Source organism: Acanthaster planci, unplaced genomic scaffold (genome assembly GCF_054643075.1).
Source record: "Acanthaster planci isolate LZ-2023a unplaced genomic scaffold, COTS_SCS Contig222, whole genome shotgun sequence".
NCBI classification, from domain to species: Eukaryota; Metazoa; Echinodermata; class Asteroidea; order Valvatida; family Acanthasteridae; genus Acanthaster; species Acanthaster planci.
The window spans coordinates 318-15,867 of NW_028257843.1; the positions used below are offsets into that span (position 1 = coordinate 318).

At 41.1% G+C, this 15,550-nt stretch overlaps 2 protein-coding genes across 3 annotated transcripts in view; one reads left to right on the forward strand and one right to left on the reverse strand.

Moving 5' to 3' along the window:
* LOC147795009 (RNA polymerase I-specific transcription initiation factor RRN3-like) lies at positions 1 to 14,078 on the forward strand. 2 transcript variants are annotated; one of them, XM_087132348.1, is made up of 14 exons: positions 1 to 165; positions 730 to 841; positions 2,118 to 2,187; positions 3,103 to 3,201; positions 4,644 to 4,739; positions 5,479 to 5,623; positions 6,515 to 6,645; positions 7,420 to 7,550; positions 8,079 to 8,202; positions 9,333 to 9,496; positions 11,499 to 11,651; positions 11,855 to 11,924; positions 12,467 to 12,583; positions 13,281 to 14,078. In XM_087132348.1, exons 1-13 carry the CDS (start codon positions 51 to 53, stop codon positions 12,575 to 12,577), a joined length of 1,521 nt encoding a protein of 506 aa, XP_086988474.1. In that variant the 5' UTR covers positions 1 to 50; the 3' UTR covers positions 12,578 to 12,583; positions 13,281 to 14,078. The 2 variants fall into 2 exon arrangements, with proteins under 2 accessions (XP_086988474.1, XP_086988473.1); XM_087132347.1 differs by lacking the exon at positions 13,281 to 14,078 and having other exon boundaries at positions 12,467 to 13,033.
* LOC147795010 (WD repeat-containing protein 90-like) overlaps positions 13,873 to 15,550 on the reverse strand; it is a gene marked incomplete at its 5' end in the record, with an annotated part of 20,401 nt that continues 18,723 nt past the window's right edge. Inside the window, one exon of the mRNA XM_087132346.1 lies at positions 13,873 to 14,857. Within this exon, the coding sequence (XP_086988472.1) occupies positions 14,703 to 14,857 (155 nt within the window). The remainder of the gene's footprint in view (positions 14,858 to 15,550) is intronic.

A 15,550-nucleotide genomic window follows, 5' to 3' on the forward strand; every position in this document is an offset into this window, starting at 1 on the left:
CTTTTTTCCCCCCTCTGCAGCAAGTGAATTGGTCCAGTAGAGGGCCCAAGATGCTGAAGGAGTACCGTCGTTTTGTGACTCGCCTCATCTCAGCCCACTCGGTGTACCTCGCATCAGTCCTGAGAATGCTGGCCAAGAACCTTGTCCCTTCAGACCCGCTGCTAGGTGAGCATCTTCGTGCATTAGTTTCCATGGAAACCATTGTTGTCTCTGTTAATGTTACAAATTGAACACATTATGAAATGATTTCAGAAGTCATGAGGAAAGTTCAAAATTATTAATCGTGAGGTCATTTTTGAAACAGTGGTAATAATAACTCAATAAACTTCCAATGGATTAATTTCTTGGATATTTCATGGCTTGTTAAAAAAATTGCAACATTTCTATCAAGTTTCTGTATGGGGCATATTAGTTTTACCACATTATCTGTCTTTATTGCATATGAAAAGTCTAAAACAGGAGCCAAAGATAAGTTTGGAGTCTGTTATTGGGGTTTGTGTTGCCTCTGAGAAAGATTCTGCTAGGATTGAAACGTCAGGCCTTCCACATTTTGTAAAAAAAAAAAGAAAGAAAAAACAAAAATTATTAGAATTTCATCTGTGAATGAAATTAGACTAAGAGATGAGTTATTTTCTGTAGGGATCACACTTCATCAATTCACGACTGGAAATCTGTAAAGCTGCAAAAGTTTTGTCGCTACTTCGATGTTTTTTTCATTTTCCCCTTCAGTATTTTCCCACCCAAACCCAGAAGCAATGGTTGAAGAACACAAAGCCGCTGAAAGGTCAAAGTTCACCTGGGTTCATGAGACACTACAAGTCCTTCTTACTGTTGCCCCAGCGTAAGTGTGTCTTTCTGACAGTATTGGCTGTGTGCGTGCACTGGTGAGGGCTGCTGTGCAGTCTCATTTGAAAGAAAATATATCGGTAAACAATTTTAAATGCAAAAAAATGTCAGTACTGGAAAAGGTATAACCCTTATGCCAGTGTCTATTGAGCCAGTGTGAATAGCACATGACATGTACAGAAGTGTAACCCTAACAGTCAGGAATCCTTCAATTTTAATTTGATTCTGCATACGCCTGAGGGAATTTGAACACAGAGTTAATAAGCACACCTTAGTTCTCCAATGTAAGCATTTGTAATGTACCTGTGACAAGTGCAATGTTTAACTTGTGTGGGGGCTCCATCTTTGCTGTTATTTTATTTATTTATTTTTTTCCATCGCATTGATTTTTCAACCTTAACATTAACAATCCTGTGATTTCCATATGATTTTACATATACCCTAGGGGGTTTTAAATTTCAGTTTGTTGGTGTTTTGTGGACACCCATCAGGTGCATCATTGTGCATGATTTGTATTTTAGCTATCTAGAACTTAGATTTCCTTAACTAGACCTAACGTGTAGCAGAGCTCTGACAAACAATAAGCATCTTCCTTTTCTGCCTCGGTAGCTGAGGCCTCCAGAAAAGAGCTGTAAAGTTGACCTGTTTAGGCCCTAGCACATGTGGGGTTCTTCACATTCCAACCTTCTCTGCAGAGTAATTACTCCCGTAGGTCCGCTAACTCATTATTATATACATTATTATTACCAAAAGTGGGTCACTTGGGAGACATTCCCATAGGAACGTGCACAAAATTTTTCAAACTTTACTGTCCCATAATTAAATATTTCCTAATCTGATCTGAACCAAACTTTGTATGTTTTCCTTTCAGACCCTAATCTGTCATCTCTCAAAATGTGGACAGTAAAAAATTTTCCTCCTTTTGGTAGTTGGAGCATTAGGGAGACATTGAAAGAATCAAAGACATGCGTTTACAGGGAAATGTCGGTCCTTTGGTAGGAATGCACCACAAATGCACAAAAATTGAAGCATGTTTGGCGCAGGGCACGCTGAGTACGTGCAGTTCATTTATGTTCAAAGGTATGATCTTTGCATGTGCACCGGGCGTGTGCAGTGCTCAGTTGAAAAACTTCCATCTGTCTGTCTCTCCTTTACAAGTGATGGTATATTTTAACTTAGGGCAGTTAGTCCAGAAGCATTCTGTGACGTTTGGTGAGATGGCTAGTACCACGTTGTAGTAAGGTGGTTCCTTTTTCTCTTCTTTTTGTCAGAACTCCTAAGTTCCTCCTGCCTGTTCTTGCTGACTCCTTCCCGTGGATCAAGAAATCCTCGCATGTCACGGTAAGTCTCCAAGGAGATGTTGCTAAAGTCCTTTACGGAAAGATGTAATCAAAGCCGTCAGAGAGTGATAACATGTCCTAAAGAGTGAAATTTAGCTAAGAAAATTCCAGAGCATTTACTTAGAAACACTTGAGTTTTTCAGACAAGTCTCATAGGTTTGTGCACAGGGGCATCAAGTGTTGTCCGTATGTATGGAGCTTTTTCTTTCTTTGCAATCATGAGTTGCAGCATTCAACGAACCGGTGGTAAAAAGCATGCGTAGGATAATAGGGCAAACGATGGCAGGGACAGTTCTGGTTGTGATGGGTTGTGCAATGTATTCTAGACCTAAGGCTTAGGGTATGTCTGTGTTATTGATTAACCCTCCTTTGGTTTTACAGCACAAATGTGCACCAATGCCCACAATCACTGGTGTGCCTGTGTTTTCTATATGGAACTTAAACATGCACAGGTTCAGTGTGTACACAGTAGATGACCCAGGGTCTTTTGTGCAGTCCTCTTCACTGCATTTGGTTTACTGCACAATTCTACACATGAAACAGTGAAGCACAGTTCTTGGGCAGCACAAAAGTGCAATCTGATATTCCTGTGAGGGACTGTTGGTGCAGTGCACAACACGACACAGCTGTGCTTCCTTGAGGTGTTCACCAAATGACCCAAAGAATGACTTCAGCATAGGAGGGTTAATGCAGTAATTTTTTATATTGTTAGTCCAACAGCAGTTGGTTGATATTTGATAAATATCGCTTGTATGTTGTGTCAAAAGGTTTTTAAAAATCACAAGACAAAATTAAAAACGATAAGTTACAGCACCTCGTTTGTTGATTTTTTTTTTATACTTTCAGTTTTATTTTCACACATCATCCGTGCCCTTTAATAATGTGAAATCGTATCATTAAAAAAATTCTCCGCCAGAATGGCTATGTAGAGAACTTGCTTGGCATCACAACTTACCTACCTGAACTCAGGGTGAAAATATTGGAACTGATTCTGCATAGGATGACAGAATTGGATGTAAGTATCAAATTATTGCTAAGATTTTTCCCCCTGATAACTTGCTTATAGTGGTTATTCATTTTTTGGGGGTCGTTTTCACAGCTTTATGTTGGAACGAGGTTAGCAGCCTGTACACTTGAAGCAGGGCCAAATATCGGGTCTTTTATGCCTTTTTTTGTATAGGAGTGGTTCCCTTCTGAAAAGTACCTGTGCTTTTTCTTTCAGTGTTCTTTGTCCCTGTGTAGTAGTATGTCCTGTGGTTGTTTATTCAAGCCTAAGCTCCGCCCCTTTAAGTTTTGCCACATGGTCAAGCCACATTCAATTGAGCCAGTAGACTGCAGTAGTGAAAAAATAACTGACATGTTCCTCTCCCGCCGTTTGGTGGGACACCGTCACTGAGTCCTGTCTGCTGTAGGGTCATTGATGAGTTTTCTTATGTGTGATAGTTATCCTCTTTCTAGATCACATTATTTTAGGTAGTTGAATTGACTTTTTATAGAAAGTTTCAGCACATGTAGTTATAGTAAAATATTATAAGTTAATCGATCGCTGTTAGGCCCAAAAAAAACACTCTGTCTCTGGTCAGACCAAAGTTTCAGAATTGATGCAGTGATGCAGGTTTTGTTGGGTTTTTTTTGGTGGGGGATAGGTTGGCTTTTTAAGACTGACAATGGACACCGAAATGAGTGGCATATTTGATCAAAGAGCAAAGGCGAGTAGTAGCACGTCTCACGTCATGCCGCCATTGTTGTCGATCAGCTGGCTGCAACTTTGTAACCCACCAACGGTCTACTGTTGGTGTTCGACATCAACATTCAGTCGTAACGGATCTAGAGCTACCCATGAATTAGTCTGGTTCCTTGAACAAATTGCCCTTCTGACTTGTGGACTTATGGCTGGGAATCGGTCTACTCGCGAACATTCAGGTAGTGCGGAAAAAGAGGGTACTGTTTAAAAAATTTTGAGAAAAAAAATTGACAGGCATGTTCAAAATCAGATCAGTTTAAGTGGCTGATTTTTATCTTGACATTTCTGTAAATATATTCTTTTTGTTTTGTGGCATTTTTTTAATTTCATAATCCAGAAGATTTATCCTAGTCCTTATTAATTCAATTCTTTGAGACCACTACCTTCAAATATCCTCAGTTAGTCTGAGCTTTTTAGTAAAACAGGTTCCCCCATAGTGCATAAGATTTTCAGGTTACAAACACTTTTCAAATACTATGACATGACAATTTTTTAACACTTCAATGTTGGAGGGAGTGTTCATAGGAAAAGAACATAGTTTTTTGTACCCGTGAATATAAAAAAAAAGAATGGATGACCTCTCGGTGAGAGGACAGTGTCAGTGTTAAATGTGTTCATCTTACGTTTGTGCTCGTGGGCCAACTGTGAAAGCATGTATTTCTTGTGAACAGAAGCAACCGCAGATGATGTCTAATTTCTTGTGGTATTCTCAGGTGAATGCCCCTAAGGAAGACATTTGGGATGCTGAAAGTCTTGCAGAGACAGTCGACAGACCCAACGAGGCAGGAGACGACATGCAGTTCAAGATGGTCAGTTGGGAAGGTTTGACTTTGTCAAGCTGTCACCGAAAGCTGCAATTTGCTTATTTTTATTTTGCCTTCATTAGTGTCATGCTATCTTGCATTATGTTCATGGCGTAAAATCTTTGATCTGTTAGAAAAATACGTCATTAGTAAAATCTGAAGTGAATGTGTATTCTGCATCGACAGAGTTGAAGTCATAAGCTATGCTGATTAACCCTAACACTCCTCAGTCCTCCAACCGGTGAAGGATTGAGGAGGGTTAGGGTTAACCCATATTACTGGACAAGCTCAAGCTATATTGCTGCTCTAAAGTGAACATTAAAATCTTCCTCACAATTGGTTCAGAACAAGTGCATAAATCAGCGTAAATTAACAAAGAATAAATTAATCCACCTGATATTTATGTTAAGACCTGAGAAAGTACACCAAGCGTGCAGGAAAAGCAGACTTTCCATGTGTTTTGCTCGAAGAAAATTCTAATGTGATGTCCTGAATTACCACAAAAACAATTTTGACTTTCCTTCTTGGTGAAGTGAAAAGAGTCATAGACACTACACCTCCCACTCCTTTTCCTAAAACTTCAAACTCGTGACACAGTCTGACCGATCCCTAAACTATCAGGCCGCAACATTTCATTGAATGCCCCACCAATAATGATCATTCGTGACTCACTGTATCGACGTACAGGAGACGAGGCTAGTTTGTTTCAGGACCCTTGTGATCATGCGAATTATTTTCATCGCAGGATGGTGTAGGAGAAGGTGATAAAGACTGCGTCAAGGATGCGGGAGACGAGAAGAAGGATGCGGTCAAACACGAGATGGCCGACAAGCTGGACTCGCTGATGAGCACCATGATGGTGTATGTCAGGGATACATGCTTCAAAAATGGTAAGAAGGATACTTTCAGGGCAAATTGGATGGGATGGGGGTAGTCAGGGTGGCTAACCATTCCCTTTCCTACCGACCACTGTCAGTTTTTTAGGCAGAGAAATTTTTTTACATAGTCCTCAAACAATGGCAGGAAATGTAATTATCAGAAAGTGAAAAACGTGCCATATAAAATGGCATACAAAAAAATGGAGGGGAGTGGTTTTGTCGTGGAAAAAATGATTCTTTAAACAAGTTTTTCACCCTCCTGTTTGAACAGTTGCTAACAGTAAAAAAAGTACTCCACTTCCCCTGCTTCTCTACACATTACATGTTACCAATTTTAACTGGAAGGACAGCTTTGTCCAGAATGTGAATTTGCATTTGAAAGTGGATCTGTGGACTACTTCGTCATTTTATGCTGCTTAGCTGACACATGCTTGAGCTCCACCAGTAAAAGGCCGGGGTACATGCATGCAGTAGTTTACGCACACATGAAATACGCTCAGATTGCTTTAGCAGAGTGCACATACTGGTACAGTGTGTGCACAGTGGTACTTGCTGCGCAGTGGCAGAGGTCTCACTCTTTGTCGTATTTGGTACGGTGCTGAAGGCAGGTCCATCATAGTTGGGCATTCTTTTCACAGGTCACAGGTCAGTCACAAGTCAGTTCATTAGTCGAGTCGGGTTACAACGGACGAACAGTGACAAAGGAATGCCTTTTTTTCACAGCTCATTTGTGAAGCCCGGAACTTGAGCAAAAAGTAGACGTTTTGAGATAGACCTGTGAGGACTTGGATAACTTCTTATTGTTTGTGATGGACTAAACTCCGGCATTTGTTGAGAGGGCTCCCTTTCGCCCAGGTTCATCCCGCCTGTTCTATTAATCTGTTTCCAATTATCCTCCATCAGACGAGTTCCAGTTAGAGGAAGCAAGACTCCTTCACAAGCATCTCCTGCAGGTCTTTGATAAGGTCATCCTACCCACCCATGCCTCCAGCCATGTCCAGTTTCTGCTCTTCTACTTTTGTAGTTTCAGACAGGTAAGGAATTTCAAAAAGTCCTCCACCTCCCGCGTTAGTGGCAAGCTAAGCTCGAGTGTGACATACTTGAGTAGATGTGTGTTAGACTGTTGGCATTTCTACTTGTGTTGCAGGCCAATCATTGAAATGTGCACAAACTGAATTGAGTCAGTCCAGATAGCGAAATATTCAAGCATGAACATGTTCAGTGAGAGTGGGCCTACTCCGCTGATGGGACCAACCTCGTGAGCGTGTATTGCTCTTCTGAGATGACCTTCGATGGGCATGTACTTAGCTCAGCACTCTCATGATTTCATTACACATGGTCTAAATATGAAATCGCCATATTGTCCTTCATCAAAGGTACTGCTTACTTCACAAGGGATATCTATTATAACTGATATTTTATTGGTACTTGATATTTCAAGTAATCTTGAAGAAAGACAAATGAACAAATGTTTGTATATGAATTGAGTAAGAACCAGTGAATTGGTCAAGGTAAGTGGCTGTTTTGAAGGAGTGATACTGGACATCACTTACATCCTGGCTAATGAATAATAAGATAGAGTAACAAGTTTTTACGAGGCTTATTAGCTCATCGACAGATATTTTGATCAAATCGGTGGCAGAATTTTCCTCCTCAAGTTCTGGGCATGTACCTCATTAGTAATAAGGAGGTCTTTGTGTGAAAAATTATCAGCCGAATGCAAAAAACTTCTACCATCTGGCATAATCTTAAAATGAAATAAATGTATCTAGCTAAGAATGCCATCTGTTAAACTTGTTTTCATGCAGGCAATCATAGATGCATTTCTGGAGTTTCTATGGAAACGTTTCACCAATCCAAACACCCCGGCCGTACTGCGTCAATCCTCTGCATCCTACATAGCAAGCTTTGTCTCCAGGGCAGATTACCTCCCTCTCAGGTACGCACATCGGGTCATCCGACTGTCAAATCATCCTAATGTCAAATCCAAAAGCCGGCGTAGCTTGTAGGGCATGCTGTGAAACCTGTAAGATGTTATCACTAGAGGGCTTTTGTATTGCAGTGTCCTGAAGAGCCGCACAGTGCACATGTGGATTGCAGTGAAGTGAGTCAGCGACTCCACTCGCTTCCCTGGAGTCAAGCGTTTGTGATGGAATGGTTGAGAAATGCAGAGATTGTAGGGCGTTTGCAACGACAGTGAAAATGTTCCACTTCCCTCATTCTGATCTATTATCCACCGAACAGCACCGCAGTAATGTGGCCTTACCAACACCACAATGTAATCACCGATGCATGAAGTGAACAAAATGCCAAGTGTAGTGTCTTGTTAATCCTTGCCCCACAGCGACTCATTGTGAGAAACCGGAGAGCTGATTGATTGACATATTTTATTCACTGTCACAAAATTGTCGGTTAAATCAGCAGATACATGCAAGTAATACTCCTGTTTTTAATTTTGTTCTCCCAGTACTGTCACAGCGTGCTTAGACCTGTTGTCGGGCTGGCTTCATTCCTACATTGACAATCAGGAGGTGAATAGCAGACTTCAGCAGGATGTGTGTGTACATGGGCCATTCTACTCCCTCTGTCAGGTTGGTTGATTGATTAATTGATTGGAAAGCGTCAGTACATTGTGTGAATCTGCCAGCGTTGTAGTCAAATCCATCGTACTTCCTTTGGAAAGTGTCTTCACAAATTGGATCACAAGTCCTTTCACAAGACCAGTCGTAAGAAACAGTGAACAATGACAACGGAATGCTTTTTCATGGTTCATTTGAATAGCTTGTGACTTGACGTAAGACTGAATGCCTTGTTGGGGACTTGACTGCAATACTGGCATTGGCTATCTTTTACACAAGGGCTATCTTTTACACAAATAAGTATTTGACACTTTTCCAGCAACTGGTTGTCTTCATTGTGAATCTGAGTCAAGAGGCAAGTTTATTTGTATTCCCATTTTTAATGAATTTGTCATACAAGAACGATATCCCCTGAAAATGACTTTGGCCCCTAGTTTGCTATGTGAGATCAAGTTTACAGTATCTCTCCTGTAATTTTTTTTTTCCCTATCATGAAAAGACTGCTGAACCACTGGCTGCCGGGTGTTTTTTAAAAATGCAATGCACACATACAGGTCATTTTCAAGATTTTCAGTTTTCAAAATTCTTCAAAAATTCATCATTTCATTTAATGCACGTTTACACCCACATGAATGACTGATTTGTGGCTACTCTAGCTGACAGGCAACCTCTATTGACTCCTGAGTATTTCAGCCAGGCCTGCCGCCCTGCAAAAAGAGACCCCAGAATTGTGAGGTGTTGCATAATTTCCTTTGTTCCCAGTGAATGCGAGTGGCGTCTTTTCAAACGCGGCTGGATTAGTGTGCAGCGGTGCTGTGTTGCTCATCAGTGGAGCCCTGGAGTACTTTTGTCTGCGGTACCAATCCGTGGGCACGCTATGCCCAAAACAGTAGTATACTGTTTAAAAACTGTGACGGATTACCTTCGAAAAATGCTAGCTGAAAATGATGGCAATTCTCAGCAGCAGGTTTTTGTTCCGAGTACTGTCTTTTGTTCAACAGACCAGCTTTTTTGTGCAATTTTGGGCAGCCCGGCTCTGCGTATCAACCCACGGTGCTCGAAACGGGGTTCCCCGGCAGCAAGTGGTTGAAATATTTTGCTATAAGTTCACGCGATTTTCATGCCTTTACTTTCTTTTCCAGGCTGTGTTTTACATTTTCATCTTCCAACACCGCCAGCTTCTTGCTGACAACAAGGGACTTCACTACGTGATGGGGCTGAACCTGGAACGCGTCGTCACCTGCAGATTAAACCCCCTCAGGGTTTGTCTGTCATCCATCGTCAACATGTTTGCCACTCTGACCAGGTGAGGGGCGAGGTTGAGTTTTACATCTCACGATCTTGTGACCTCAGCATTGTTTTCCTCCTGTTGTAGTTGTGTTGCCTCGGAAAAAGGTCGGCTCCCTTTTGGTTCAGTTTCATGTCACTGTGGGTTATCAGTCTGATTCCCTGGAGCTGGAAAGCACGCAGGAGCAGAAATTATGAGCAGAAGCAGAATACCAGTGAAAATGCAATGATTGGAGACCGTTTTGCAAGTCGGTTTTTACGAAGCACATAAATCTGTAGCAGTGTAGTTACTCTTACATCTCTGTGAGATTAGGCCCTCTTTGCCAAGCCATGCCAGCTTTCCTGGCATCCTGTATTGGATGTCTTGAGCTGAACTTGCATTTTACTACAGTAGATTCCCGTTATAGCATTCCCTGATATAATGCTCTTACCAATGTAATGCTCATGTTCATTTCCCCATCTGCACGCCCATTCACTGTGTGCATTTTTATGTGGTTATACCGCTCCCGTTTGCAACGCTTTTCTGGATATAACGGTCACGATTTTCGGCTCCCAGAACCATATAAAGCATGTGACATGATTCCAGTTACAGCACTCTTTACCTTGGAAAATCAGATTTTTTGAAAATCAACACATATGAAACCGCATCGCAAGGCCACCGCACCACAATTGGCTGGCCATCCTGGACACCAGTAGTTTAGCGATCACACAGAGTACAGCGCGATCGCGAGCACTTGCTCACCACGTTGAGCCGCGGCTGCATGGCTTTACTGTGGCGTCATTGTAGTGATTATTTCCCACTTTTTATTTATTCTCATGGTGTAATTTGGGACACAGAATAATCAACATTGAGATACTACATGTGGTATTTTGTTACCTAAAGGTTTCTTTCCCTCGATAAATAAAATCAGCGGCTTAAATTGTATGTGTATTTTCGTGTAGCAGATCTCGTCTTTTCGCCGATTGTGTTTGCCGTGACATGCCGGGTCTGTTTTCACTTGGGTTTTCTGATGAAGTATCACTTTCTGTGGTCACATGGTTATTTGGGAAAAGTCAGTGATTGGACTGTCCATGAATGGGTACGCAGTAGCAGTCCAGGATGTCCCGGTGGGTGAAGATGCAGTACATGTGCCGCGATGCAGCATGCATGAGGTCCCGTGGCAGTTTTTGAAGAGTTTTTTTTTTTATCGGCGTCACAAAAACGTCGACATAAAAAAACAAGGCATGTACTTCGAATATTACGGTACATACATCTGCCAAAACATAGAAACGAAATTCACATACATGACATACATGTACATGAATCTATACAGGAACATAGCAGTACATGTGCACATATGCATTGCACATGTTGCGCGTCCATCCAGTCGGTTATAGCTGTGTGGTTATAACGCTGAATTCTGTCAAATCCCCTTGAGAGCGCTATAACGGGAATCTAATGTAACACCTGTGCTTCTAATGAGTGTCACCAGTCCACAAAAGTTTGGGGCCAGTCATTCCTAAGGAAATCTGTGCTCTTGAGATGTTGTCATTTCTTAGCTTGTGTAAATATTATCAAGACTTGGATTTGAATTGTGGCATTTGTGCTTGAATTTGATCAAGATGTGCTCCACCCACATATCTTGATTATGTGTACGGCACAGACAGCAAAGACGGAAGGAAGCAGCCATTAAGCCATATAAACGGCTCTCGTTTGTAGGGCTCTGTCTTTCTTCCCAACAGATTATCAGTCAGTCCAAAGGTCATATCAGAAATTTTCAGCTCTCAACACGAGAGGGCTTTTCTTTCTTTCTGTCTTAAAGATGCAATTGGCAGTGCTTTTTGTTTCAATATCAGTGTAGAATTCCATTAGATATGAAGTCAAATCTTTACTCTTAATGTTGATAAACACTTCGATAGTGCAACATGAAAATTGCCTTTAGATACAAATTGAAGAATGGACCACCAAGGCTATTTCTTAGCTTTGAAAGTCAAACCATCAGCAGTGATTTTTACAGGAACTGACTTGCTGCATTTTTCAGGAAATACCAGATAGCATATTGCTACACGATCATTGAGCGGAACAACAGATCGCTGCACCAGGTAGCCAAGCTACATTCCAGCGGCTCAGCCACACAACCATCTACAAATTCACTGGATTCGTTCTTCCCTTTCGACCCCTACTTACTGCCGAGGTGAGATGGCCACGCCCCTAACTTCCACTCAGTAATAAGCTTACCCCACATTGATTTGGGATGGAATCGGGAAGGGCTAAGTTTGTACTTCATGTGTAATTGAAAAACAATCAAATTTTGTATGTTAGTATCACCGTTTCATTCCAACGTACTTTTCCCTAAAAGTCCAATTTTAATTTTATTTAGCATTTTATTTCCTCCAGGTCAGGGAAATTTGTCCAGTCCTTGTACAGACAGTGGGAAGGATGTAAACCTGACGAAGACACTTCCAAGGTAGGGGAAGGCTTCAATATTCAATCTGTTGGGGAGATCAGGGGTGTGGTGTGCTCTCAGCTATGCTTGAATTTAGTCGAGATTCAGTACATGTGCTGCATACATGCATCCTGGTCATGTGGTACGACACAGACAGCATCAAGAAGAGATGGCTAGTCAAGAGATGGCTAGTCAGGTTCTTCAACTACAGGAAAATCTTCTTAGAGTGTTCAGTGGAAGAAAGTTGTTGACATTCTGCAGACCTTGTATATACTCAACATTTACTTTCTAAAAACTTTCCTTTTCCAAACTTTCCTTTTCCATTTTCTCTAAGCTTGAATCCTGTCCAGCAAACAAAATTGCTCTCCCAATAGTTTTGTTTAGGAGTATGGCTTTGAAATCCATCATTTTCTATACCGTATCCTGGATTTTTTCCTTGGATACATCATTGCTGCCTTTTGTTTATGCCGTGCTTAATTTAACTTGAAGACCCTACAGTGATTATACATGTTTGCTGTAGAAGTAAATCGGTCTGGATTTTTGTTGTGCTGTTCTCTCTACAGAGGGAGGAGGAAGAGGATGAATTTGTGCAATATGAAGAGTGGGACAAGGACCTCCCCCTGGGAATCACACCTACAACTGCGGCCTGCATCTCCCCAGGGTTCAGGAGCTGAGGATGGGTAGGCTTGTGAGAGTCAAAGAGCACCGAAAAGTTTGAATGTCATGTAAATAGATCTTGCTCAAAAGATCATCAATTTATAATATTATTTTATTCATTGCCGTATTGGGCACCATTTGTTTCCTTTTTACTATTTTTTGAACCAGTGTACTTGAAGAAAATGTGCTTGTGAAGACCTTTTTATCACAGGTTGTAGCATTTTCACGAAATAGCTCTTGCACTAATGCTCGATGCCTGATAGTTTTTGCTACAAAAAGCAGCGACTGTCTGGATCTGTCGTGGTCTGTGATACAAGTGGAAATGAATTAGTGGGAGTGACCCTTCTGGTTATTTCAGGGGGGAACTATTTTGGGAAAGACTGGAAAGCTACCAGAAAACACTGGAAAACATTGGGAGAAATATCAGAAAAATCTGCAAAGATTTCTGGACAGTACTAGAAAACTAGCAGTGCCCCCCCCCCCAAATCCAATGAACCTGTAGAGAAATGTGTGAAGGCAACGACTGTCTCTGCTTTGGAGTTGGAGTTGTAAGCAGGAAGAGTCGCCTAGCACTGCCAGCTGCTTTGCATCTCACGCATGTCATTTGGGAGCGTGGCAAGCCATACAACTTTCAGTGGCCCGCGAATTGGCAGTGCCTTCACACTGGGAATTTATTAGAATTATTTTCCTTCCTGACAAGATTCCATTTTGTCTGGTCAGGAGATTTCCAGTGAAGATTGGGCACTCTATGTCACTGTCATTTGTGGGTGATGAGTCGGAAGCATCATGTCGTTTGGGAGCTTGGGTTGTCTGTTGAAGATCAGGAAGAATGGAGAATATCCCCCATTACCTTGTGCATGGTGCTGTTTGCATGAGTCAGCTTTTAGCATGCATTGCCAAGGCCCTCTTCGCCATCTTCTTCAGGATACCAAACATGGACAGGCGTGGAGGATTGAATTTCTTCGTGCCCTGTTAATTGTAATTTGATTCAGTAAAAATATTCTGAAATTCTATTTTATAGTCAGATTTGCAAAATGTAAACAGGTGGCCCTTGTGACTTTGTTATATTTTCTTTACATGGATCAAAATCTAACTTGCTTTTTGAGATTAAGAGACAACTAGTGCGAGGTCACTTTTGGGGGGAACCACTGTGCGATTCATGGTTAGTATGCAAAATTCCTTTTAAGTTTTCATTTTTGCTAATACAAAGGGTAAGCGTTATCTGGCATTTTTTTTAATGTTTTAAGCTGCGCAGGAAGCATTTTCAAAATGGTTGAATGGAAGAACTTCAAGAAGTACCCCTGATGAGAAATTCAGATTCAAAATGGTTCCATCTCTTCAAATGTTTTTAAATGTTAAAAAGTTCACTTAATGATGTAAAGACTTAGCAGCATGGCTAACAATGTAACTTTTCTTGAATGTGGAATGTACTATAACTTTGCAGGACAACTGCAAATAGCCTTGTTATGAGCCTTGCCGGCAGAGGGGTTTAATAGATACATGTATGTCTAGACATAAGCTCTTTGTTGACTTTTTGTTCTTCTCAACCATGTCAACATGTTTTCAGTGTCCTTTTTAACAAAGGCACATCTGGTAAAAACGTAATTTTTATGTACAAATGGGCACCAAAGTAAATTTAAAAGAATCCAAAGCAAAAAAGTACTCCGAACACTACAAATCTGTAAGACATCACAACAGAAGCTATCAAATTTACACATATACATGTACATATTTACAAATAGTTTATATCAATATACACTCAAACCTCAAAGGCACAGCAAACGGAAATACTATTTGAAAGAACTGCATTCACCTCAGTATTTAAAGGCATTGAAGCCAGAACTTTTTCTGCACACCTTTCAATAAAAAATACTATTACATTTCAATAACATCAATTTTTTTTAATTTCAAGAAAGTTTGTCGACTTAGAAAAAAAAAATGACTAACTCTTACTTTGCCCAACTTTCCCACACTTGCAGCATTTTCATGTGAGTAATCAAGTGCTATTGAAAGGTTTTTTGAATGTACAAACTTTCAGATAACCAGTGGGAACATGTCTGGCATAAAAATACACAAAAGCACAGCAGATCCTAAAATTTCTGTATTGATGACATTGATGACATTACACCCAGGCTGTCCCTGCTATATTGTCACCTCCCACACCAAGATCTGATTGTGTGCCACAGTGAAGGCAAGCTTGCCAGAGGGAGTGAAGCGAACTAGCTGAACAGCATCATTGTGGGCCACAAAATCTTGGAAACTGCTTTCGTGGTAGTCGACCAATTTGATCAAGCGCTCTGTAAAAAAACACCAAATGAAGTTGGCGTTGATGTAATTATTAATATGAAAAAATAATTTCACATACATGTGGTTTATATGACACATTCTACCATCAGAGGGCTTTCATTCTAAGCAGATCATCAAATTTAATCAGTTTCGAGGATATCACCCGATAAAGCACCTCACACTCAGTGATTTACCGAGTTTCCAGGATATCACCCGATTAAGCGCCTCACACTCAGTGATTTACCGAGTTTCCAGGATGTCATCCGATTAAGTGCCTCACACTCAGTGATTTGCCAAGTTTCCAGGATGTCACCCGATAAAGAGCCTCACACTCAGTGATTTACCGAGGTTCCAGGATGTCACCCAATTAAGCGCCTCACACTCAGTGATTTACCGAGGTTCCAGGATGTCACCCGATAAAGAGCCTCACACTCAGTGATATCTTTTTACAGTAAAGCCTATTTTTGGCTCAAGCAACTGCCACTCTGCGGGTACCCTTAACACCTCCGCATTTTTCTGAAGAATCTCCAGAAATCTCCAGAAACTTGAGAAAGCCACAGCCATGCTAAAAACATGGGGAAAATTCCTAATTTGTCCTTGTCAAGGAAAATCAAGCTTCAGATACAGTCCTTGCATTTCCTGGACTGTATCTTAATCCCATCAATTCCTTCACAACCTGCCGCAGGAGATTCTTAGCGGATACT

Excerpts from the sequence above, each read along its gene's own strand:
- LOC147795009 (XM_087132348.1), top strand. The coding sequence starts at position 51 with ATGCTGAAGGAGTACCGTCGTTTTGTGACTCGCCTCATCTCAGCCCAC. Across the intron at positions 842-2,117 it reads CTTCTTACTGTTGCCCCAGC|AACTCCTAAGTTCCTCCTGC; the intron begins GTAAGTGTGTCT and ends TCTTTTTGTCAG. Across the intron at positions 8,203-9,332 it reads CATTCTACTCCCTCTGTCAG|GCTGTGTTTTACATTTTCAT; the intron begins GTTGGTTGATTG and ends TTTCTTTTCCAG.